General features: G+C 40.0%; 1 protein-coding gene across 25 annotated transcripts in view; it reads left to right on the top strand.

The window, feature by feature from the left end:
* The window catches only part of DMD (dystrophin), a 1,076,492-nt gene that overhangs the window by 998,564 nt on the left and 52,029 nt on the right, over positions 1–25,899 (top strand). For all 25 annotated transcript variants that reach the window (XM_042788288.1, XM_042788292.1, XM_042788293.1 and 22 more), the window contains 5 exons: positions 684–745; positions 11,536–11,610; positions 16,880–17,081; positions 20,426–20,511; positions 23,070–23,227. In XM_042788288.1, coding sequence (XP_042644222.1) covers positions 684–745; positions 11,536–11,610; positions 16,880–17,081; positions 20,426–20,511; positions 23,070–23,227 — 583 coding nt within the window. The remainder of the gene's footprint in view (positions 1–683; positions 746–11,535; positions 11,611–16,879; positions 17,082–20,425; positions 20,512–23,069; positions 23,228–25,899) is intronic.

Raw genomic sequence — 25,899 nt, 5'->3', positions numbered from 1 at the left:
CAGGAGAGAGGGCCTGGGAGTCCCCGGGAACACGAGGAGCAGCAATAGCCTTGGCTAAAAGAGGCCATTGGTGTGGGGGGTGCAGCGCACTGGCCTGAGAAGCGATGTGAGCTGGTGGTGGGTCAGCGGGCAGTTGCATGGGGATTTTAGTGCAGATGTTTGGACCGAAAGGAAGGATTGCAGCCGCTGCATTGGGTAGCTCGTACCTACCATGTGGGGAAGTGTGGAAAGAGCGTGTAGGGGAAAGCAGGTCAAAAATACCACGGATCGCAGTATCTGGTCAGAATTTCCATAAACACTTTGAGAACTAAGCCCCTTTAAATGTCTCTCCTCTGGTTTGGAGGAGCTGGCAAATGATCCGTTCTTAAAAGCAATGAGTTTTCAAGAACTGATCGGTGTTCTTGCAAATGCCTCAAAACATGATGGCATGTCTGAACACTTGCTGTCTTTTTAGTATTAGCATTACTTTTAATTTTGTTTCTTGAGCCCGTGCCTAAATAAAGTGCTCCAAGTGAATGCCTCCTGTGGAAAGAAGGTGTGCCTACTGCTGCCGAGACCTCCTGCCGGGTAGCTCGGGCTGCGGGCAGCGCTCTGGCACCTTGCTCTGATGGGCAGCCTGCATCACTTGCTGTGCGACGGAGAGAACAATTTTATTTTACTAATTTTCATGTTTTGTATTGTAGCCATGAGACGCAAACGACCTGCTGGGATCATCCCAAGATGACTGAGCTTTACCAGTCTTTAGGTAAGACGTCTCTACCAGTTGTTTGCCTTAAAAATTCGTTTGGGAGAAAAACAAAGATTTCCAGTAGCAGTAAAAAAATTGAGAGGCAGTGCTTTTATCAAGGTTAAAATTTTCTGCCAGAGAAGTCTATAAGGCATAATAACACATTTCAAAAATGCAGTGGAAAAAAATATTTCAGTTAGCATGTTTGGAATGTGCACTGAGTTTACAAAGTAATTTGGGTGCATTGTTGCAAACTCTTACTGAAAGACTGGGACAGAAATGGAAAAAAAAAAAACCTCCTGAATCTTTTCACTGTCTAATCTACTTCACAAAAGGCAGATGAAAAAATCAAACCAAGCTGCTGTTAATGTTGACTTTTGGATGGTAAGAAGCCAATTGAAGCAATTTGCCAAACTGCGCTACCACTGCTTATTTTTAAAGCACTTTCAATACTTGGAAGGCATGGCAGCTGTCATGATGTCATTTTGAATACCCAGATTGTGTGCCTATTGTGACTTCAGATGTGCCTCTCTGGTGGAGGGTTGTTTTTTTTGTTTGTTTGGTTTTGTTTGGGTTTTTTTTTATAATTTTTTAGCAGTTTTGGATTTTATTAACAGAATCACATCTTTAAGATAAAATAGGTCAATCCATGCTCTAGTATAGGCTGCTTGGCAGACCATTTAATAGCTAACTCTTTGCTTTTAATGGTTCTGTTAATAAATAATAAAGGGTATAATAAAAATTAAGCTATTTCTCTAAAAGAAATATCGGTGATTATGCTGCAGTCATAAAGGAGGTTATGTCTGTACAGTACACATACATAAACCGGCTTTAAATGAGCCAGCTTGAGCGCTAGGGCAGTCAAATCTAGCATCTAGTGCAAGCTTATTTACCATGGTGAAAAATAGCTTAAATTATCTCCTGCTAAACTCTAGTTCAGCTGCTGAAAGCAGTCTAATTATGCCAGCATAATCTATTACAAGTTAACTCAGGTATCTCTGTGGTGCTCTGCAGTTAAAGATATACCAAAAATATTTTAGAAAAGTGATATAAAATGGAATGAAACAATGTGAAGATATTTTTCCGTATAGTATTAGCACTGTGGCATCAATTTGTTTAAAATTAACCAGAATACAGATCTGTATGTCAAAAAAGGATATAAGATGTGTAAGTTTAGGCTAACCAAATGCAAAAGCAGACAAGTATTGACTTGCCATTTTATTATAACGTTTTGCCCTGTTTGTCTCCTTTATATTTATAATCTTAAAGTAGAGTGGTTTAAAGGATTTAGGACAAATAGTAATTGCACATGCAGACATCCCTTTAATACAGGTAGATCTTCAAACAGTTGCCTGTTCATTGAACTGCACTCTGACTCCATAGCCACTTTTGATCCAAAGATTTTGTGATATTTCTGATGCTGTTGTTGGTCAGACCTAACGTCCTGTTGCAACTGCTTGTCTTCTGGTATTTCCCTGTTTCAGCTAGAGTACTCTTGAATATCAAGAAGTGAAAAGGTAACTGTATATAAGGGAGAAAAGTATCCTGATGGGTTCAAGTCAACAGTTCAAAAGATGTGTGACCGCTGAAGTCAGTTTGTAGTTTACCTGAGTTTTATCACCCTTGGTGTCATGCAAATATCAGGAGTTTAAGATATCCTTGTTTCTTACAGCATAAAGAAGGAAAATGGTTAGGTAGATTTTGTTTCTTTTTCTTATAAAATCCTGCTGTTTTCTTTTTCAGGAGCAAGGAATGTCCAAAAGGACAATCCTCTTTCTGGCTAGTTTTATTTCTTTTGGGGTTGAAGCCAAATACTCATTAATATGGAAGCGATTTTCATCTTAGCAAAGGATGTATAATGTGGTTTGGGTTTTTTTTTAGTAAACTTAGGTGTTCATATATGTATACAAAATGGATTAGAGAAGGTGATTCTTTGTGCACTGCCACATAGCGTGAAGCTTTGATAAAAGTGCTACTGGATAACCTACCAATTTATTTTATTTTTGAACTGGGTGTATTCATCATTGCCTAACTCTCATACAAATTGCATATTGCAAGCATAACCCGTTTAGTCTTGAACAGAACCCTTGATGTATTTTCAGTGCTTTGCTTTGCCTCAGGTCAGAATGGTAATAATGGGATGTTTGAAGTCTTTTCAGATTGTTCAGTAATATTTTATCTAAGAAGATATTACTAGAGTCAATTTTTGTATTGCATACTCATTAGATCCTATTATTTTACCCCACATTAGGATCCAAATTTTGCTTCTCATTCATATGAATAAGCTTATAAAGAGCTTAGTATGTGTGCATTTTAAAATCTGGTAGAAAACATGAATTCTGCAGTCCCGGTAAATGTAAAAAAGTGAGAGCAAGCACATCAATGCTGTCAAGAGTTTTCATTTCTATTTTCCAACTCCTACACTTAGCCTGTAGGGAATAATTGTGCTATGGGATGCAGCTCTCTATACATGCCAGTGTATCATAATTTGCTAGGGGATCCTTATGACTAAATTCTTACAAATTACTGAAGGTTTAATTTTTTTGAGTGAATGAGGAAGGTGTGACCTGGCACAAGGTAACATTCCTCATCTGCCTGTGTCTTTTGAGACACAAGAGACACTTCTGTAAGAAAAAGGAATAATACTAGTTTTATTCTTCACGTATACAGTTCACACACCTACAAATTGCTGCATTACGTTTTGTTAAAATAGATGAATTCCAAGTTTTAAACTTAATTGGCTCAGCTGTCTTTAGAGGTTTGGGTATTTATAAAAATGAAGCTAGATTACATGGGAGTGTTATTTGGTACTAAGAAAAGAAGGTAGAAACATTCTGCTTGCACTCTTGTACCTGATCAGATTGTCGGTCCAGGAAGGCCCTGTATCCTGTCTTCAGTAGGGACTGCATCAGAGGAAGCACCCATAGAAATTGTAAAATAACCTGCCCGTGAAGGAAGTCTTCTCAAGTTCTCTTTGAGATCATTTGCTGAAACACAGCTGTTTATAAAGATACTGGTAATAACTGCAAAATATTTGATTTGAAATGCAATATGTGTATGAAAAATTTATTACTGGTTGTTCTTTTAACAGAAAAGCTTTTCCTTTTAAGATATTAAAATGCTTGTTCTCGATGGCTCTTCTTTATTACTTAAACAACAACTGACAGATGTCCCATGGTTTGTATTTACACTGTTATGAACCATTCCCATTTTCTTCTAACTTCCCTTTGAATTACCGTTTAAATTACCAAGAACTACTCCAGCTGCTTTTCATTTCAGAAGCAGTTCCCCTGCATCAGATCTGCTTTTTTTACACAGTTCTTTGACAGCCCCCTTACAAATTTTCTCATCCTTCATGATGGCTCCAGGGCATCACTGAAATGAGAATTTGTATTATTTCTGAGGTCCTGGAGAGCTCAAGGACCTTTGGGTGAGGGGAGAGATGGGAAGAGCAAGGATCAAAGTGGACTGGGATTGCATAATTTTTTTCAGATTATCTTCTGAGAGTGAACATTTAACGGCAGGCAGTTTGGCTCAGAAGGATAGTATTTTGCCTCTAAGCTGCAAATGGCTCTAACCTTTGCAGTGTTGGCTCAGGAGAACTTGGCCTGTCGTGCCATACTGTTAGTGTCCCCCCTCTCCAGCCCTCCCATGTAATGTCAGTACGAGTCTCCTCGAGGTGCATTAATGTCACTGTGAACAGTAATTGCAGTAGCAGGGTGCAGCCAGAAATGTTGTTGTGTACATCTGTTTCTCTCCTAATTAACCAAGGCAAGACAAGAGGGTGAAAAACACCCTCACTGTTGCAGCCTGTGGTGGACTGGTGGTGACAGCTTTCCATTTAATTTGGAGATGGGGGTGGGGGGTAACACTGACAGGACAGATGGGACATTTTGTCTGTGGAGTACCTGGAAGACATGTCCGAGTTGTTTTACACAAGGTAGGAGAATGCTGGAAGGTACCTCTGAGCCTCCACCAGGCTTTTGGCAGCAGCTGCTCTGTTGATCTTGTCTGGCGGCTCTTGTGCAGCAATGTGAGCTTCCAGCTCCAAATGACCAAGGCAAACTTTATCCTTTTTGGTTTGTATATTTTGATTTGTCCTTCTGAAATGCAGCCTGAAGAGGCTAAACCACCCTGCTCTGCCATAATAGTTTTTATTGCAAACTACTAAATCATGTATTTAGCATGAGATTTTATTCATAATCAACTGTTTTCCATGTTTGTACTATTAAGACACATGCCTATTGCACACATCAGTCCTTTGATTCCTACTGAAGACAGAAGGGCTTCTGACCTTTCTGCAACTCTACTCGCATTCCAACCCCATAATGGGATGTAACCCAGGTGTACATCATATCCTTTTTTACACTTTCGGGTTTGCAGGCTGAAGAAAAGCCATTGCATGTTAAAACTAAATACCTGAAGGTCATGTCAATCGGTCTGGTTATTGGGATGCTGGCACATGCTGTGATGTTCGTCCACTTGGTCTAGATGCAATCAGTAGCATTTTGGTGCCCTGGGTACCTCCCACTTAGTAATTTGCAGAGACACTATCAACTTTTTTAGTCAGTGAAACGGGTCTGGTACAGCGTGCTGTGTTGTTTCATGGAGAGTGGTTAAGCTGTATGTCTGTGTGTGTAGCAACACTGTTTACTGTTACTGATTCTCAAAACAGTGTAAATGATAGCATTAATTATTGTTATAATAAGAGTCAATGGTTAAGACTCAACTGATACTAAGCAGTGTTACTTGATTAATTTCTTTCCTTTGTGCATTCGTCTCATTTGCATTTTAAAATTACAATTCCTAAAGAGGTGATACATGTCACAGTAGGGCATCATTAAAAGATTTATATGCAGGTTTTGGGCAGCAGGAAGAAACGCAGCATTCTTATCAGCTGGTCAGGGAATCACAGCTGTATTGAATCAAAGTGAGATGAAGCTTCTTGAAAAGTCAGATGCTGAAACATGAAAGCTTAGTGGCTGGTAGCAGAATTATGGTCTATTCAGGACTGTACAGTAAACAGTTTTTAACCTCTCTTAGGTAGGCATTGTCAGAGACCACAGTGACATGTAATTCCCAAAATAGTTTATTCACTGCAGGCAGTGTATTTATGAACAGCTGTATGAGCATGTAACAGGCTGTGGTTGAGTACAACTCTCAGGTATATCACTGTAGGTTCACATTTTTTTCCTTGCAAGGAAGTGGGCGTGAAAAAAAAAATCTTCAAAACTCTGTAAATCTTATCAAATGAAGATGAGGATTTGACTTGATGACATCTAATGTCTTTAAAATAAGTTAGTTGTTAATTTGCCAAATTTTACACTGGAGTTATCACGTGAAACGTGTAAGCTGCTGTTTTCAGTTTGCTTGTGTCCAGACAGTGAGAAAATTGCTGCCCATGAAATCAAGTGAAATGGCTGTATTTTGTCCTCATTAATTAAAAAGCAATTATAATAATAATCATCACAATAATATAAACAAATAACCCTCTTTACAGTAAAAACCAAGGAAGTTCCCAAGTAGAAAGTACTTCCTGAGATGCCTTCATATTACATTGTGTGTGAGAGACAAATTATATGAATAACCTTTGACAGGAGGTAGTTTGACCCATCCCAGAGCTTTTAAACACTTACTGAGATTACGATGTTGCAGAGGACAGTACATTATCAAATGAAACATCCCGGTCATTCAGCACTCTGAGCAGCTGGAGCAACTGTAGGGGGGATAGGCTGTTTAAGGACTACCATGGAAAGCAGTTCAGTTATAACACCTTACTTAAAACCTGTTGTCTGGGTTATAGATGTGACTACTAAAGAATAGAAACAAATATCCCTCCATGCTGGATGCTAGACCTCAGGTTAAATATGTTGTTCTTAAAAACTTATTGTTGTTTTTTAATCTTTTTATTGCTTTTAGTTACTTACCAACTTATTTCGTGTAGTAAGACTGAAGAATGTGAGGATCTCTTTTTTTTTTTTTTTTAAATAAAATACATATCCCAATGTAAAATCTGGATCTTAGCATGGGAGGATTTAAAAAAAAAAAAAAAATCTACAACATCTTATTTGGTGATACTGTGTCAGTAGTCAGTGGACATTCCAGCAGGTAATATCAATTCTTGATACAAATCACTGACCACTTCTCAAATGAGGAGTTTTTTTAACCTGATTATCCACTGGCAGAAGGATCTGCTATGTGTAATTACAGTTGTTTCTACAATACTGTAGAAATACAACATTGGAAAATGTGTTGGTGAGGCTGTCTTAGCTCTTTTGAGAACAAACATAGCCCTTACATTTTGAGATTTCTCTCAATATGCAGAATTATGCAGAGAAGGTTAGGATTTAATTACCTGATCATCTTTTCGTAGTATTTCTGATTTGAGTTATTCCTATCAGCAGTCTGAAGTCCTCTTCATTAAAGCTGCATGTGTAATAAGAGTGCTAGTTCTTGTTCAGTGTTATTCATATTAATATAAATTAATGTAAGAACGTGAATATATTCATATGCTGTAGGCATATGATGGACATGGAGGAAATCACTTGCCTAGATAACCTTCTCCCTACTGTGCTAGTTGCCGTGAAGCAAAGGGAGGTGCTTGTCATGTCTATAATAAAAAGAAGCAAGCAGCGAAAGGCGATTTCCTGATTTCTGAGAGTCACTGATGCTTTAGCACTTCGAGCTCCTTTCACCAGGACCGTGGGAAGGCTGTGGCAGAAGCTTAGGAAGATCATGGAGAGATCTTACTGCTGTGTTGGTGGGAATTGTTTGTTGCTGCGAAGGCATCAGCTGTAAGCACCTGCCCTGTCTTACAGGTCTTCTGTAACACAATCTTAAACCTTCTCCCCTGCAGAGATTCATATTCCCTTGAACAGAGAGCTCATTCATGGCTGAGCGACGGGAGAGCCATGGTTTCTCTTTGCTCAGGAATGTAAATATGAGTGTCACCAAATACTCCCGTGTGATCCTTTCCTCAGTCTGTTCCTTTCCAGGGACCTCGTGACCTCTTCCACTACACCATTGTTTCAGTCCATAAACAGTTTATGCTCTTGGGCATTTACATTTTTTGTTCAAAGCTTGAAAGTTACCTTCTGAGTGGTGAGGACTGGGAGTATCATTAAACAGCCTGCGAAAGTTTCACACGCTCCAAGGGCTTTTCAGCCCTCTGACCACCTCATTTGGATGGCGAGGTGGTGCATACATACCTTCTAGGAGTGGGAGGAAAGTGCTCGAGGAAAGCTTGCATGGCATACTGAGCTCTCCCACCTGCTCAGAAATGATAAAAGCTCTGGAGTCAAGGCTTATTGGGCCCTGACTCTCTCAGTGCGCTGTTTGGGAGCGGAGAAAGCATCGGATTTTTTTTCCCTTGGGAGCCAGGAAGGAGGGAAAGAACCAAAAAAAAAAAACCCAAACCCCCACAAACATAGGGAAAGAGGAACTACCGGTGTTCCCCCAGGCCCCTGGAAGGTTGCTGCTGCTTGAGCTGCCTTCCTCCCTCCTCTGCCCATTCTGGCTGTAACGGCTGGCGTGCGGCCGGGCAGCACCTTACGCTGCCTTACTCGAAGTCTCCTCCAACGCTCCCGAGCCCGGTGACCAAGTCTCATTCCCTGACAGTCTCACCTTCTACTGTTCATTTAAATGGGGTCATACAGCAGCACAGGAAATATATGGAACTCGATTAGGCGAGGCCTGGGCTCCCCTCGTCGCTCCACAGAGCAGCACATTCGTTCCAGCAGTAGCTCTGGGGGAGGAAAGACACCACCAACAGTTTCATAGGAGTAGGGATGGGAAAAGCTAAATCATTAAGATCCAGTGACCTTAAGTGACTGTCACTGCCTGGTAAGAGAGCTGTCCATCAGGAGCATGGAGGTGGTGGCATAATGAAGACTGGAGGTGAGCAGTTGACAGGAGGACAGTAACGGGGCATGGGCTGATACAACAGCGACGAAGGTAGGAGTGGAGGCATGCGATGGCTACACTTGGCCTCAGCATGTAGCGCCAACAGATGACATTGCTTCTGTTTTCCCAAAACCTGAGATGAGGGTTCTGAAACTAGCTCCTGACATTGCTTGTTGATCGTTTATAGCAGATGCTTCTTGGCAGCAATGTCATTAAGGTTGATAATAAATTCAGTGTGTATTACATATACAGGTAAATAGATGTAAACTACAGCACTTTCAGGATTAAGTGTCTTCATGGATTGTACTTTCTGCCCCGATTAAGCCCTGAAATATGCATATGTATTTACTGATATTTCTTAAAGTGTAAATAATAAGTAGAGAAGCTTTTTTTCAGAATATTCAGGGAAAATTTAGGGAAGGCTTCTTCATTTTATCAAATGCTAGCCATAATCTAGTGTATATTCTTTTCCAGAATACCAGTGCAGATTTTCAACAAGGGTACAAGATGTAACTGAAGTCACATTGTGTTTGTGAGAGACTGCTTTATTAATTTCCCTTCTAGACAAATTAAGTTGCTTTATTTAAATTGCTCACTGTATTCCACACTGCATTGAGCCTTCTGGACCTGTCAGGATGATTGTGAGAGAGGGAGCTGGCAGGAACAATACACAGGAGAACTGACCATTAAAAAGGTGTATGGAACTGTGCAATGAAAAAGAAATGATATACAATGCTGAAACCTTCCCTTCTACTGCAAGACGTATTTTAGAAATGTTCCACAGCTTTTATTAAGGTATACAAAGCTATTGAATTATCAAACCTCAAATTACTCATTCAGAACAGCTTAATTAAAATTAATGCAATTGAGACTATATTCCCTCTGCTACCTATACCTGTACAGCATTGTAAATGATGTTGGGATAGTCATACCCAAGCTACCACATTGCAAACAGCTTTATAGCACCTCAGCGCATATGCCAGCAAGGAACTGTTTTGCGTTTGTCCTTTTTTTCATTATATTCTTTCTCTAAGAATCTGCCAGGGTTAGAGGCATTTTTGGGGGCTAAATGGACCTTTATTCTGAGCCATTATATTTTTTTTTTAATGTTCTTTTTTGTATTACACAGTAATTTAGAATTTTCAAACACCTTCCCATCCTTAACTCCTTAGACCCCACAGGTTTCATCAATAAATTAAATGCATTCACCAGTGTTGCTGGGTGCTGAAAGTGGCTGGCACAAACATTCCCTTTCTGTGCTAGAAAACCCTTCGACTACAGGATGCCAACCGATCTCTTGGGAACGGTCCCTAGACTGCTTAAATGCCTGGGCGTGCCTGTGCCCAGGGATTGGTTGGGTAGGTGACAGGGCCAAAAGCATGCCAACAGCAGTCTGGTTTTTCAGTGGTGGGAGTGACTGTGCTGAGAGTGTTGTTCCCCACCTCAGTTCCCAGTGCAGCCCCGGCAGTGCCGCTTGGGAAACAGCATCAGTTCATGGACTTGCCACCAAAACAGCAACCATGATGGCTTACCCGGGTTCTCTTTGATGAAGATACCAGCTTGAAGCTGCACACCTTTCATCTACTCACATAAAAAAAGCTCTTTCCACAGTTGTGTGCTCGCTTCCACATCCTGAATTTGATTCTGAATAATGCAAGCGATGATGTATCTGCACTGTAGTCTTGGCATGCCAAATCTAGCTCTAAATCAGAAGTTAGCGAGGTACTGGTACTGATGGCAGGTATTCAGCCACTGTAGTTTCAACCTTGCTTTCACTGTATTTTATCTTCATTCTTGTTGTAAATGGGGTTTGCCGAAGGCCGCCCTCAGCAAAGCCAGGGACAAGATTAGAAAAAGTGCATCTTCCTCCATCAGGTTTCACAGAAGAGAAAGATGCAAATGCAGTTTCCTGGCCAGATTTGGTCTGAGACAACCCCTCCTTTATTTTCAGTTTTCTCTAGTGTTCGTTTCTTAGGCTGCAGACCAGTTGCTGTGCCTTGCTGTTGGGGATCACCACAATTTGGTGCAGAATAATGTTCAGGGAGCGGTACTGAGTCTCCCATGCTCTGAGAGGTTTCTCTGTTCTGGTGTGGTGTGACTGGTTTGGTGTGTGGCCCGTCTTGTCCCTCCAGAGTCCCGAGAGGTTTTTCAAGCCATGGTTAAACTATTCAGTGGGGTCTTGTGCTCAAGTCCTTATTTCATTAACAGCTTGAGAAGCAAGGCTCTAGCAAAAGTTGCTCACAGCGCGTGTTCCTAGCCGGGTGCCATTCCCCGCTGTGCTGCCCCAGCCCACTGGCTCCCAGCCATTTCGGAGGTGGGAACCTGGGACTTTGCCTGGCTGGGTGAGCTGGCTTCTCACCAGGAAGGCTTTGCATCTCAGGCTATGGCTGGGATCTGCTTAGGAGGAAAGCATAAAAGTTTTTCGTTGTTTTTTTTAGAGGTAAAAACCTTTAGCAGTAGCTGAGAGTCGCCTATTTTTTCCTGGGAAGAGTTCAGCTCTTCTCTTGGGGCTGCCTGCAGGCAGCCTGGCTTGTGCATCAAGTAGACAAGGAAGAGTTTCAGGTTCTTATCTCTCTCACCCTGCCTGTGGTGTTAAAGGCTGAGGTGTTTTCAGACAACACTACTGCAGTCACTGATGTTTCCTTTCAAGTGCTCTTAAGTTCAGTGCCTTTGAACGAAAGGAAGTAACACTTTAGGATTTAGTGTTTTTCTTTTGGATGACTGACTGACAAGGTTTGAGGGCTTTTGCTTAGCAAAGTAGAGTTTCTAACATACTCTATGTATTTTCCTCTGTTCTTTTAACCAATTAGTATAATCTTCTAGTTCAACTTAACAACGTGTTTGTGAGTCTGTTTTTTTCTAAGGTGTAAAGCTGATCCTTTATTTTTAATATTTCCCACCTACAGCTGACCTGAACAACGTCAGATTCTCGGCGTACAGGACTGCCATGAAACTCCGCAGGCTGCAGAAAGCCCTCTGCTGTAAGTATGTGCCTGTGCCTCACCCGCTGCCGGGAGGACTTTATGACCAAGGCTCAAGTTTATTCTCAACTTTCAGAAGCAGAAAACCACCCCCACAGGTACCCCCAGCTCTGCGTGACACATGGAAGCCTCTCCCCTGGAGGGTCTTCTGCTGCCACCAGTTTGCATGTTCCTTACGAAACCAAAGAGCTGGATGGTCTGCTGATCCGTCCTTGTAAGACAGAGCTACAGATCAGAGAAAAAGCTAGCATATTTCTTATCTTTATACTCTTTAGTCGGGTATTTTAACAGTGCTCATTACTGGAGCCACGTCCTGTGTCAACCACAGCTTTACAACTCAAGACCAAAGGGGCAGGATTGTAGTGTACTGGGAACAGTGAGAGTTCAGGTGAAATAATTGCTCCAGAGCTGGAGTTGCTAATGGTTTGTTAAGTTGAATCTTGAGTCCTGAGGGGGTGTTGCCTTTAAACAAGATTATCACAATAAACATTTAGTTTAATTTTTCCCCAGCTTTTGGTTATGTTCACAAGTCTCTCATCAGCCATACATTAGTGATGTGCATGTTCTAACATTTTAATTCTCTCAAGTGGTATATGGTGTTCTACCTGTCAGTGGATTTACAGTTTCTTTCCAGTTTATTGTAACCTGGTAGCTAAATAATTTACTCATAGTTTTCTTGGTAGGCCAAAGCAAGCAATTTATTAGGTGGTACGATTTGGGGGGTTATTAAAAAATATTTTAACAGTCACTATTCAGCATTTAATTACAGGGTTAAATTTCTGACACAGTTGCAAATGCCTCAACTGTTGATTTGTCTCAAGTTTGGATTTGTGCTCACATGCTTTCTGGAACTGTGTCAAACCTCAGTATTTTTGAGCATGTTTACTTTTAGGCTTACAAGCATGGGTGAATTCCACTAGTGAACAGACTTAATTTCTGAATTTATAAAAAAACAGAGAAGAGGAAAAAAAAAAGAAAAAAAAATATTAAGTCTTGTAACATAATGAAATATTTCAACATGAATACAGTGACAATGAATTATGATGATCAGAAATACAAACATCTTTCCATGGCACAGCACTCCTGCCACACTCACTGTGGAAAGGTAGTGTAAGGAAACTGGAGTGATATGCAGTGAAAAGTATTCGTAATCAGTGCAGCACTGAGGTAAGGAACTAAAATTTTTTGAATTACACGTTTCTTTAGCTGGCAGTGCACAAATGTAACAGAGTTTTATGGTTAAAAGTGTAAAACTTTGCATCCTGTTTTATCTGTATTACCCTGATTCCTACCACTGAATAGTTCTAGACTCATCTTAGACTTTACAGCATGGAATTGTAATTATACACTGAAGTGAGTTGATCTCTCAAGGTTACACTTAGGTAGATTTTCTGAGAGTGGATGTTTTCAGAGACATGCAGTGGCGTTTACACTGATTACTTTAGCACATTCTTCATACTTGTATCTAAGGAGAAGTATTTAAGGAATTTGGTTAGCAGTCTTTGTTCTTACAAATATTTTTGCTTGGAGACACCATCGTTGTATTCATGTGTTCTATGATTTCAGTATCGCTTGTGAACTCATCTTAATGAGATTTTTTTTAGAAAACCCTAACTCGTTACAAAATTATTTTTCTGCAGTTTGGCACTGGTAGAAATAGAGCACAGTGCTGGTTTTCAGGGCTCATACACATAGCCAAAAATCCCTAAATTCAACTTGCAGTAGGTGCTGCTGTCAGTTCTTACTTTTTATTTCCGTTTTAAAATTGCAGGAGTTTGAATAAATACATATGTATATTCTTTTCTGCAAACTTCATAAAAAGCAGAGCAGTTTTGTCTGCTGAGGAGCACTAAAGATGTGTGCACGGTAGGTGGCCTGCAGAAGTGAAGGTACAGCCTATTTCTCAGTGGCGAGAATAGAAACGCTTTTAAAAGTAAACTATACTTAGACTTTAGTTCTTTTTGGTTTGTAAATCAGCCCAATGAACATTGAGATACTAGGATATTAAACACAGAGAAGAATATGGGAAATGGTAATCCTTGAATAAATGCTTGTGTAATGTGCTACCTTAGAGAATCTAGTATGTGGCTCTGTCATCCCAGCATTCAAAATGACAAAATGATTGTGGGCATGCCAGGTGTAACTATTGCACTTTTTTTTTTTTTTTTTTTAAAGTACGGTTTCCTTTGATTAACACATCAAAGCATGTTGACTTTCTTGTTTTGCTACTTTTAAAAGATCTGATCTTCAAGTGCAAACCACATCTGAACATTATGATGTCAATAAAATGAGGTGTATTCACAAACTTTTCTTGGAGATGCAGCAAAAGAAAATATTCAAGAACTCCTGCCAGGGTGCTTTTTTCCTTTAATTTTATGCAGGCTAGATTAAATATTTTTTTTTTAATGTATCAACCAACAGCAGCAGGTTACAGAGGAGATGATTTTGCCTTCTGGGAAGACCATGAATACTTTTTATCATCAGCCATATGTTGAGTTTTCCCTCAGTTCAGTATGTGACCTCCACAGCATACTTTCTCCTGCCTGTTAATTGTCACTTCAGTCCTTCAGTTTGTTAGTTATTCCAGGTTGTTTTGTATACTTTTCCTGCAGTCTGGCCGTGGGTTGGTGTCTAGTTACAAACATCCTAACATTTTTTCTCTTGCCTTAGACACCAAAGAAATATTTATATAGATGAGTTAGATTTCAGAATAAGCTAGAAACTACTGCTTACACAAATTTTGGCATCAGTTTTGGAATTTTAAATAGAAAAGAAGAAAAGAGTGACAGAGAACCCACAAAAAGTGCAGAGCATAAAGTGGTATGGATTATTTCAATTAAAGCTTTGCAAATCACTGAGTGGCAATGAATATGCAACTCTTCAATACATAATCTGACTGTTGGGGCTTGTCTTTGCAAAGTCTGCCATTCATGGGACCTCCATATTTGCTTTCAGGAAAGAAATACGCAATTCCTGGTTCTGGGAGAGGACCCCCACACACGCATTTCTTTAATCTTAGTGGGAAAGATGCAGGAGGAGTTCAATGTGGCAAAGGCCAGAGCCACTCTTCTTCCCATAAAAAGAAGTTCCTTAAAGCAGAGTGTGGTGGCAAACACTTTTTGCTTTTTATAAGATGAACATGTGTTATTAACTTCAAGATAGGACAGGAGGTTGATGAAGAGCAGGGTGAAAGGCTTTTCAGAAGTTGCTGCTTATTAGTGGGAAAAGCTTTCACAAAGTGGAATGACCCATGTTTAGCAGTAGCTGCATATGTAATTAAGCTGCCACTCATATGCCTGAGGGGTTCATTTAATTACCGTTGATTCACAGTCTCAAAGGAACTGAGAGTTCAGCCTAAAGCTCGGAGTTAAAGGTGTTGTGAAGGCAGTGCTCTATTTCCAATTTGACTAATAAATTATTAGAAGAAAAGCATTTTTCTGAGACTCAGGAATGGGTGTGATAAATATGCTTTTTCAGGATATAACACTGACCTTAGAACAGCTATGATTTATATGCTAGTAGGTTAAACACAATGTTCCAAAAGATTTTCTTTTAATAAATATATATGTGCTAATGTAAAAACAGTAAAATTCTAATAAAACCCTGCACAAAACCCTAGATTCAAAGTTAAATTTCTTGGTATTCCAATGGAGATAGCATTCCAGGCTTTCCTTATTCACTCTAGCACTGGGTATGTTGGACACAGGGGATGAAATTTTTAGAATTGCTTAAGGGATTTAGTAGCAGAAGTCCCTAATGATTTCTGATGAAATTTATACTCCTGAAATTCTTTTGGCAATTATGAAATCCCAGCATACTGTCCATGTAGCATTACCAAGCCAGCCCTGTGTGCAGCTAAAGTATTTTTCATCTCTACTAGGGCATCAAAGGGTCAGTTGTATCCTTGGTAAAATAAGATGTCAAGTGTGAATTTGGCAAATGTGCCCTTAAGCTGGATCAAGTTCTGAAAAAATTCCTATATGAATTTCTGCATTTAGATCCTGCACATTTTTTTTTTTTTTTTTTTTTGACGTTACCAAGAGGTGTTGCTTACCAGGACTCAATAAAACACATTCTTACTCCAGTGAGAAAAAGCTGGTCTTGTGGTTGGGTCAGTTAATTTCCCAGTTTTGTGAAGAATTTCCTGGATCATTTTGTGTGGTTCATTTTGGGTCAGATGCTACTCCCTCGAGTCATGTTGAATCGTGCTGCACTTTGTGACTGCTCATGGTATGAGCAGGACTGACAGCATCTGGACTTTAATACCCCATTGCTCACACCCTGGAAATTCACTGCAAGGAATTACAAAGGGTTTTCATGTGGCAGTAGCAAGAGCGGCATCAGTAGTCTCATTTTTCCGATTTCTTTTGTTCTTATTCCTGTTTTACTTTGTAAACCAACATCCCGGAACTCTCTGAATTGGTGTCTCCCAAAATGTAATGCTGCTGTCGATGTTAGTATGCAGAGACTAAGCGATGAGAGAGAGAACTTGGGTTTTGCCTTAAACATCTGAATTTCAAAATGTAAATGACTTAAATTGGAATGAAAAAATCAAGTTTTTAAATGTCTGTGACAAAAAACTCTGTTGTGTGTTTACCGATGGGTTTAAATGTGTATTACTCCATAATGTCATAGAGGTATTTATAAATGTAAATGCTCTGCAGAATTAAAAATGGGTAAAATTCATTAATAACTGAAAGAGGTCATCTAATGTTTCTGGAACATTCTTTTCCCTGCTCTCACCAGAAGAAGAGTAACAGAGAGGTTAATCCCAGTTCAGTTGTGATTTGTTTGCATATTTCTTGTGGAGTTTGGTTCATTTAAGATTGCTCTACTTCTGTAAGAAATGCATGGCACATCTCAGGACAGCTGATGGCATGTGCTATGTGTAGAGCACATTTGGTGAATACAGTAGTCAAATATTAGCCTACCTTTAGGAACATAAAACATGAAATACGTAGTTTTTACTTACGTAGTAATTTATGTGCAATATTTCCATAGGATCCAATAGCATAGTAGGTACTTTACATCTAAAAATGAACCAGATTTCACTTTTTTAAACACTGACATTTAAGACCACAGCTGAATAAACAGTGCACCTGTTGGAGTCTTGAAACCAGTCTTGCACATGACTTTCAGAGGACATAGAATGTCCTCTGGCCAGGCGTGTAAACCGAGTAAATTGTTCTATTTCTTTTTGGGTATAGGTAATACAACCACTGTTTCTCTTCAGTCTCTTTATTGAGGTTTTTAAATTTTGTTTTAACAGTGGATCTCCTGAGTCTATCTGCTGCTTGTGATGCCTTGGACCAGCACAACCTCAAACAAAATGACCAGCCGATGGATATTCTGCAGATCATTAACTGCTTGACCACCATTTACGATCGACTGGAACAAGAGCACAATAACCTGGTCAATGTTCCTCTCTGCGTGGACATGTGCCTCAACTGGCTGCTGAATGTCTACGACACGTATGTATGGGTGTTCTGAACATGGGGTGATCAGAGGCTTTCCCAGCAGCACAGGGGAAGGGGTAATGAGCTGCCTGCCTCATTATAAAATGCATGGCTTGAAACTGAAAAAAATAGTAATTGAAGTCAAAATTCAATAAACCTGATGGTTTAATGGCTGCATTTAGCTGAATCAATACAGCCCTTGGTTAGGCTTACAATCCTAGCTTTGTTAAGCTAAGCAACGAAAGAGCTGGAAACCAGAACTTTTTAAACAGATTTCTGTGTTTGGAGCAATTATGGGACTGCACATCCTTGATAGGTTATGGCTTTATATGGCTTTTTAAATTTGTTTAGATAAATTTAAGAGGATTATAAAGAAGCAACAGTATGAACACCATCATATAGACTCTTGCATGTGACCATATTTCTGGATGTTAAACCTTTTCAGAGCTGTCCATTTTCTATAGCTTTCAATCTGTAATTTTTGTTCAAAGATAGAACAGGTTAATCTCTAATCTAATGTGTTTACAACCCGTAGCAGTCAGGAGATTTGAGGAATGCTTCATCTAAAATTTCATTTTAAAAAGTGTACCTGTAAGTATAAATACAACAGAATAAATTTCGCTTAAGAACATTTTTCAGTATTCCTATTCAGTGGGTTAATGATGTTGCACATAACACATAGACTAATTCCAACACGTGTTTGTAGCTAATTTTAGAATAAGCCATTATTTTTATATTTGGTAAATTTAGTGGAAAAAAAAGGTCAGTGGAAGTCCTTGTGTTTTTAAGGTTCTTAGGAGCCGCCTTCAACCAGACACGTTCATCACTGTGTCAGGATAAACATTTATGCATAGAATTGGAAGGACATGGGTCCATTATTGTATTTCCATTGACATTTTGAACTGTATTGAAGTGCCATAACATTGTTCTCACAGTGCTGAAGCTTTGATGATCCACTGCCAAAAAAAAGTACAGATTTATACAGTCTTTCTGCAGGATCACTTCTGATAAGCCAGTTTCTTATAACATCCTCTGCAGCAGCTGCAATATTCTGTGGGTTACCCAGATTACATTTTATTTTTGTGTAGTGTACCAGTAATAAGGAACGGGGCCGTATTAAGAGCCAGGTTTTATTTCTTGAATCTGCTTTGGCTTCCACAGAACTCTGATCCACTTCTGAATTATCAGCAACTATAAATAACATATAAACAAGGATACCCAGTTAACGAAAAACAGAAAAGGTGTGCTAGGGATGTTAATCCAGATCAACCACGTTAGAGGCAGAGAGGAAAATAAAGGTCGTTCCACCGGCTGCTCCTGAGCTGAACCGTCCAGTTTAGATTTGCAGCACCCAGTCTAGTTTTCTTTATGTTGCACTGTGCTGAAAGTGCAACATTAGACATTGTAATTGGCTGCCTCCAGGCAATTCCCCAGGTATGCTAGGGAACTGTATATTGCAGGACACAATGAAACAGAGAGGTATTTTATGTATGAGGAAAGCTCATAGCTATTTTGCCAAAATTTAGGTTTGAATTACACTGGTAAGAGAGGTGACCTTGGGGTTACATGTGTTTAGTTTTCATTGTAAACTTAATAGGCAGAGATCAACTGAAGTGCATAGCAATACTGGAGATATTTAATTAAATGTACTGAATCTTTACTTTTCTTATAATTGAAAACTGTCATTTGTAAAGATATTAATCAAATTCACAGGCAATGACTGATCTAATTATGGGCACAGCTCTGCAAATCCAACACGTTTCAGATTTGTTTTAATTGATCAGTCACTCATGCTCATTTGCAGTACCATGCTAAATTACTGGTTTGACTTGGGAGGAGAGGAGAATGAACTGAACAACTCATGGTTCATGCAAGTTTCAATTTAATATGCCTTGCAGGGAAATCATCATTCTACATTCTTCTCTTGTATAATTTTCATGAGCCTGGTATTCATCAGCAGGAGTTTCTCAGGGCACAGATCATAATTAATTTGGAAAAGATTTCAGGGAGAGGAGTAAGAGGAGTAGAGTGCGGAAAGCGTAGGTAAACGACAAATGCTTATTCATGATGAAATATGCAAGATTCTTTAGCAAGAGGTTGCAAGTTCTAAATCTGCCTTTGTCCACCAGTTCCCGGCTGCACCTTTTATAGGGTTTTCAGGGGAGGTCCGTGGGTGAATGAGCAGCACTGGTTCCCACAATGCTTACATAGGAATAAAAAGACAATGTGCATCTTTGCCAAACAGCACAGCCTGATGCATGCCTATGGCATGCCTGTACATGACTTAATTATTCCCAGTGGTGTTCTTACTGGTGACACTTCAAAACTGTTGAGAAGGCTCTGCTTCAAAAATGTCATTTTTAGGCATTAGCTTCCTATGTTGTATATGTCTTTGCAATAGATGCTATATATTTGAAATATTATAAAAAATAAAAGTCTTGGGGGAAGCCAGCAACCCAGAGTAAATTGAGATAAACCAGATGACTGAGAGAAGACGTGAAGGTTTGTCACTGTGTTGCCTGTAGCACACACGAGGGTGTTTTTCTCATAGTCACGTTAAAAAGCAAAAGTCATAGCACAGGCACATGACAGAGCAGGAGTGAGCGTGAGGGAAGGCTGACCAGGGGCAGCACAGGGACTGATGTGGAGCATACCAGCCCCTTGGCACTGCGCAGGACAGGCTTGAGTGCTGCAAGGAGGAGCTCAGAAAGCACGCCGTGTTGTTAATGGCCTAACTGTACAGCCTGCTTGCCTTCCCCTGATTTCTGGGCAAGCTTCATCATTCACCTGAACTCCTTACAAGTGCCTCTGTCGCTGCACGCTGCTGGCAGAGAGAGGCTGCTTTGTCGTGCTTGGCTCCCTGTTGTTTTCTCAAACCAGTCAGGGCAGGGCTGACAGACAGTAAGCAAAGATTTTCTAAAAATGACTGTTCCATCACATTTCTAATGAAAATGAAGCTATACAGTCTTTGGCAAGAGGGTTGATTTGCTGTTCTGTCAGAGGCCTCATCTTCTCTGAGAACAGCTTAGCAGCAGCTCATAGAGACTCCTGTTCAAATAAGTGTAGGGTAAAGACTCTTTACTCTCACTTTTGTCATAAAAAAGGAGGTGAGTAATTATTTTCGAAAAAGACCATTTCTGGTTGAATTGATACAGCAGCACAGTCCGATTCAGCTATGGCTGTGAAGCCACAGACATCTTTTGTATGTCTTTTCTCGCTTACCCAGTAACTGGCGGTGCAACATGGTTCTGTGTGGGACTTCATCTGTGATGACTACGGTACTGCAGTGAACTTCGTTACAGTAAACAAATGATGACATGAATGGATCATATTATCAGCCAATGTTTCTTTTTCACTAGGGGTCGAACAGGAAGGATCCGTGTCTTATCTTTCAAAACTGGTGTTGTATCCCTTTGTAAAGCACACCTGGAAGATAAATATAGATGTAAGTCAGTGTAATTCTTTTGCTTTTAGTTTATGTTTATATTCTGGTTTTATTCCTCCTACTTACTGCATAAACATTGAAGTAGCATACAGAGACGTTCTCTTAGATAGTCCAGATGCAAAGTGTGTTAAGTTGATTCACCTTGCACTTTTAAGTTATTTGTTCAGTATGGTTTTAGGTGGTTTAGCACAGTGATCCCCAAACACTTTTGATCACACCCCTACCAGTAAAAAATTTTTAAGCATGCACCCCCAATAGATGTATACTTATTTATAAATTATATACGTGTCCCACTGTATTAATATATTCAGTACATTACAAAACATAGAAAAAAATAGAAATTTAAAAAGGACATGATAAAGATGAAATAAGCACTATTTTAAAATTTAATTTACAGTAGAAAAAATATTTTCTTACTGTGTCCTAATGGATTGTCTTGCACACTCCCTGGAGTACAAGAACCCCTCTGGAGACCACTGGTTTAGCACACCTTCATACACAAAAATGCATGTCTACAGGGCATCTTGCATTACACCATTTTATTAACTTTTTAAAATGCTTTCCACAATGTGGTCAGGGTCTTATTATGTGCACTGTGTTTAAATATAGTTGCTACCTTTAAATAAATATTAAAGATATGCAAATTTCTCATATTTTAATAGAACAAATCCTGAAATACTTGAAAAAATTCCACTTGAAGTTTTGGTTTTATCTGAGTAATTAATCAGTTCATTAGTGAGGCTAAGATCAACAAAAAAACTACTGATAAGTGTAGTTCTCAAGAGAAACTTTCTGGTTAAATTAACTGGTATCACTCATTCATGCATTTAAAAAAAAAAACAACCTTTAGGATTTGACCCAATATCATAGCAGTTCTTCATCAATGGTTATTACTCTATTCTTCTACTAATGAAAGCTGAGGAAAGCTAAAGAGAAAACAGTTCCAACAACAGTGTCTGTGCATGACTGTGTATAATTGGATCAGATTTTAGGGCAATCACTATGAATGTCACAGTTTGGACCTCTAGATGTTTCATGTGGGTGTTGTGAAAAGTATTCAGAAAATCTTTTAAGAAAATTACTCAGTACAGATATTTTTTCAAAATGATATTTCATTGAAGGTTATCAAAGTTATAAAGGAAAACATTTATTCATATTTTATAATCTCCTGCAGTGTGTGTGCACAGTAGTGCATAATCCCCCTTTTTAAGGTTGTAGAACACTTAATGTTTTAATGATGGGGAAATTGAAAGCTGAATTGTTTGCAGGAGAGGAAGGAATTGTCTCTGCCAGGCTGTGGTCTGGCTTCACCATCCATGCCAAAGTCATAGTGAAGTTGCTACTAGTATTGCTGCAAATATGCGACGAGTCGCACCCCTAAATTTTTTTCTCTCGTTTGTGCAGCAGAGCAGAGTTGGTTGTGCTAGAGCACATGTCTTTAGGCTTGCAGAAGCGATGTAACGATTTATCCCAAAATTAGTTACTATAAAACTAGACTTGGCAAGAGTGGAATTCATGTAAATAAAAAAATAATCCTTTCTCTATCCATTCCTTTATTCCTTTGGAAGAAAACAGGTGTCAAAGCAGCACTAGGAAAGTCATCTCGAGTAGTGCTAAAGCACCTTTATAATTGTATCCCTGGTGTTGGGTGAAATATTAAGGTGGCTGCAAAAAAAGGGCATTATTTTATTCTAGCCATCTCTTTTTTTTCAACTCTTTGAAAAGTAAGGAGAATTTATTCAGGTCCTGTATTGTCAACAGAGATATTAGCAAAGAAATATTTCGTTTAATGCTAACCTGATTTTTCTTATTATTATGAACTCAAAAACCTCCTCAATGTATATGTAGAATAACTAATTCCCACCAAATTAAATGGAGCTTATGAAGGGATAGTAATTCTGTCCTATAAGGATTCTTTTCTAGAATGATGCAGTAGCAGAACATGGCTTCAAGTGACATTTCACTTACGAAGTGAAAATTTAACATGATATTAACGTTCCTGGTGGATGGCAGATTTTGTCATACTGTAATGTTTTTCTTTAATTTTAAAAATACTCTTGGATCAAAAGATTATAATATATCAAAGTTAGGGACTTCTTGTTTTTCAGTTCAACTCATCTGAAAGAGAAATGGATTCTCTGAGTTGTATGTTGATTGCTAAGACTTGAAAATGTGCTGTATGTTTTATGAGATTATGTCACTGTTAAATGGCATTTTTAAAACATTTATGTGGTTGTGGCTCAAAGATCCTGCTGTTTATTTATCTGTGATATAGAATCACAGCTGCTATTAGCAGTAATGCCACGGGTGCTGAGTTAGAATGGCCCTTCTTCCCAGGTATAATAATGCTGTTAAAAATTACTACTAGACTGCATACTTAACAGGAAAAAAAGCAGTGTTATGGGAAGAGAGGCAGCCAAACTGAAGACTCATTTTCATTCATGACCACCAAGGCCGTTGTCTGCACTTGCAAGCTTTTGGAACGGTGCAAACTTCGGCGCCGTGTGCCGCATCCCAGTAGTGATGCTTTAGCTCCGGTGTCCTTTCCCTTCCTCCAGACCTGTTCAAGCAAGTGGCAAGCTCCACCGGCTTCTGCGACCAGCGCCGGCTGGGGCTGCTGCTGCACGACTCGATCCAGATCCCGCGGCAGCTGGGGGAGGTGGCCTCCTTCGGGGGCAGCAATATCGAGCCGAGCGTCAGAAGCTGCTTCCAGTTCGTAAGTTCACGTTTGCTCGCTGTTAACTTTCTGATTTGTATTTTACGGCGAGGTAGCCTGTCTGTTCTGAAGAGGATTTTCATCTGGAAGAGGCATTCGAGTACTGAGGGCCATTTAATGGTGGTGTTCATTGGTGTGTTAAACCGTCCCCTTGACAAGATGTATTTGAATTAGCCCGTTTCTCTGGCCACGGTGGGAGAAGGCCAGATTGTGCTGTTATCCAGACAGCAACTAATTGTTGTCAAGCCTTACATTGTAACTGAACCCTGCAAAACAGTTGCAATCGCTGTTATGTCAGCTCCCAGTTTACAGTTTTCTATTGCCAGCAGTAGTTCACCATTTATTGCTGCCATGTTATGCAATGGTTAACCTGAATTTTGGGCATGTACGTGCCAGTGACAGCCCGGTGCCCCGGGGAGCAGTAGGAGAGGAGCGACCGCCTGCAGTGCTGTCTAGGGGTGAGGAGCACTCGGTGAGCTCCTCCTGCCACTCGAATGGATAATGCCAGTTTTCTTCTAAAGAGTACTGAAAGAATTCCTGTCCTGTCTGTTGAGGAATGCACAGGCAAACTGGAGGCTCTTTTTCAGATTTGTAAATTATTTAATCTGGGGAGGAAGAGAGTTAAGGGAATTATTCATCCTTACCCTAACCACCAGCAGAATGCACAAGATGAAGACAGCTGCTTAATGAAAAGGTAGAGGAGGGGAGGTAATGTATGGTCTGTGATTAACTCTCAATGCATCTTCTACATTACAATGGAAGAAATGCTCTTTTCCCATCCCCTAACTACGGATTTTTCCCTAGTCCTGGGGGATTTTTTGTTTGGTTGTAGGCGCAGGGAGGCGGGGGGGGGGGGGGGGGGGGGGGGGGGGTGGGGGGGGGGGGGGGGTGGGAGGGGAGGAAGTTCTTTGCTTTTCTGCCTGCTGCTCAAGTTTCATTATGTAGTAGTTTCAGTTTTGTAGTAAGCAAAACACAGCAAGGTTTTTTCAATGAATGCTAATGCTTGGAAGTAGTCTTTTTACATGCAGTGACTATGAAAATAATAGAATTCTAAAATCACCACAAACTTCAGTTGTGATGGGACATTTGCTTTAACTTCTTTTAACAGATTAATTCTACAGGATTCACATTTTCCCATTTCCATCATTCATGTCTTGACCTTTTGTAATTTTAATCTGTATTTGATGCCATTTCCAAACTAATGTTTTATAGGGCCATATTCTGGCTGATAACCCATGCTAATAAACTGTGCATAGTAATGTTGATAGCTGGGTTAGACACTGCTGTGGCTTTCAAGCCTCGAGTTCCACATTGGGCTTTCAAGTGACACCAACACAAAATGATGCTGCAGCAATCCATGGTGAAAAAGTCACTTGCACGTGCAAATGATCTTCCTCAGAAATTAGGACTCGCTGGATCCTGTCCTTTTCCCAAGCGAATGTCAACAGCACTTAGGACACTGTTGAAAAACTGATAAGGAAAGTGACCTTGGAGTCTGACAAAAACATGTTTTTTTTGGAAAGGGGGCTGCCATTCTGTGTGTTTATACTAGTAAAAAAAAAAAAAAAACAATAAATTTCATAGTAATGGAACACACAAAACCAGTTTTTATAAAGTAGGAAGAAGACCTTGAAATAAATGTTTATGTGAATAAAATGAGTTAGCAACATTGTTGTTAGAACAATGGGCTCAATGTTGTACCACGTTGTTTCTAGAAACAGCCCAAGCACAGCTGGGCACGACTTTGACACGTTCATAAATCAGAACATCGGAAAACCTGAGGTTTCCATCTTTTACCTGTACCGGAAAATGGGTTTTCTTCTTACCTGCAGTAAGAGGAATTTCATCCTCTCTTTTTCCTCTGGGTGAAGCCTCATTTTAACTTGCAGAGTGGGAGGGTGGTTTCTGACCTGGGTTGCCACATAACGATCAGTCTGCTAGGAGGACCAGAAAGGGGAGGGAGGCTTAACTGAGGAGGGGAAATACAGAAATGTGTGGGATGGAGTCCTGAGGAGAGGAGCAGAAATCCAAGTGTAGGGAGAGCCCTGATGGAGGGGAGGGAGAAGCAACTAAGGCGTGGAAAAAAACAGTCCATGCTTAGGGAATGAAGATAGGAGCGGTAGTAGGAGTAATAGTGATGAAGGAAACAGAAGGGCGGGTAGGATGAGGCGTGAAAGAAAGGAGCAGCCGGGAGTGGAGATGGGGGAGGAGATAAGACCTCTCCAGGAGAAAGGGAGGAGGGGAGTACCAAGACATCCTTTTGGTGTAGGATGGTGTGCATGGGGGGCACAAGGGTCCTCAGGCTGGGGGGGCTGTGCAGAGGGGTGTGGAGGAGAGGGAACAGGGGGCGGCCTGGAAAACAGCGGCTGGCAGAGCTGGACAGCCAGGGAGGATTGAACAGAGCTCCTGGCAGCCTCCTTTACTGAAGTGAGATAATACAATTTTTAAAAATATTGTGGAGATTCGTAGTTTACATTACTGTGTGGAAACTAAATTAAGTCTTTCTTTGTACACCCACGATGAGGAATGCTTTTTCTTTAGTTGTTTGGGGTTTTTTGTTGTTTTTTTTGTTTTTTTTTTTTTTTTCTTTCTGGTGATGATAAGCCAGCAATAAATTGCAGTCATGTCAGAGGCTGCAACAAATGTGTGCTTCAGAAATGACTCTCCCAGCC

The sequence above is a fragment of the Tyto alba genome, unplaced genomic scaffold (genome assembly GCF_018691265.1).
Source record: "Tyto alba isolate M040663 unplaced genomic scaffold, T.alba_DEE_v4.0 Super-Scaffold_14, whole genome shotgun sequence".
In the NCBI taxonomy this organism is placed as follows: Eukaryota; Metazoa; Chordata; class Aves; order Strigiformes; family Tytonidae; genus Tyto; species Tyto alba.
The sequence above is the reverse complement of the archived record's forward strand: the minus strand, read 5'-3'. Positions and strand labels throughout refer to the sequence as shown.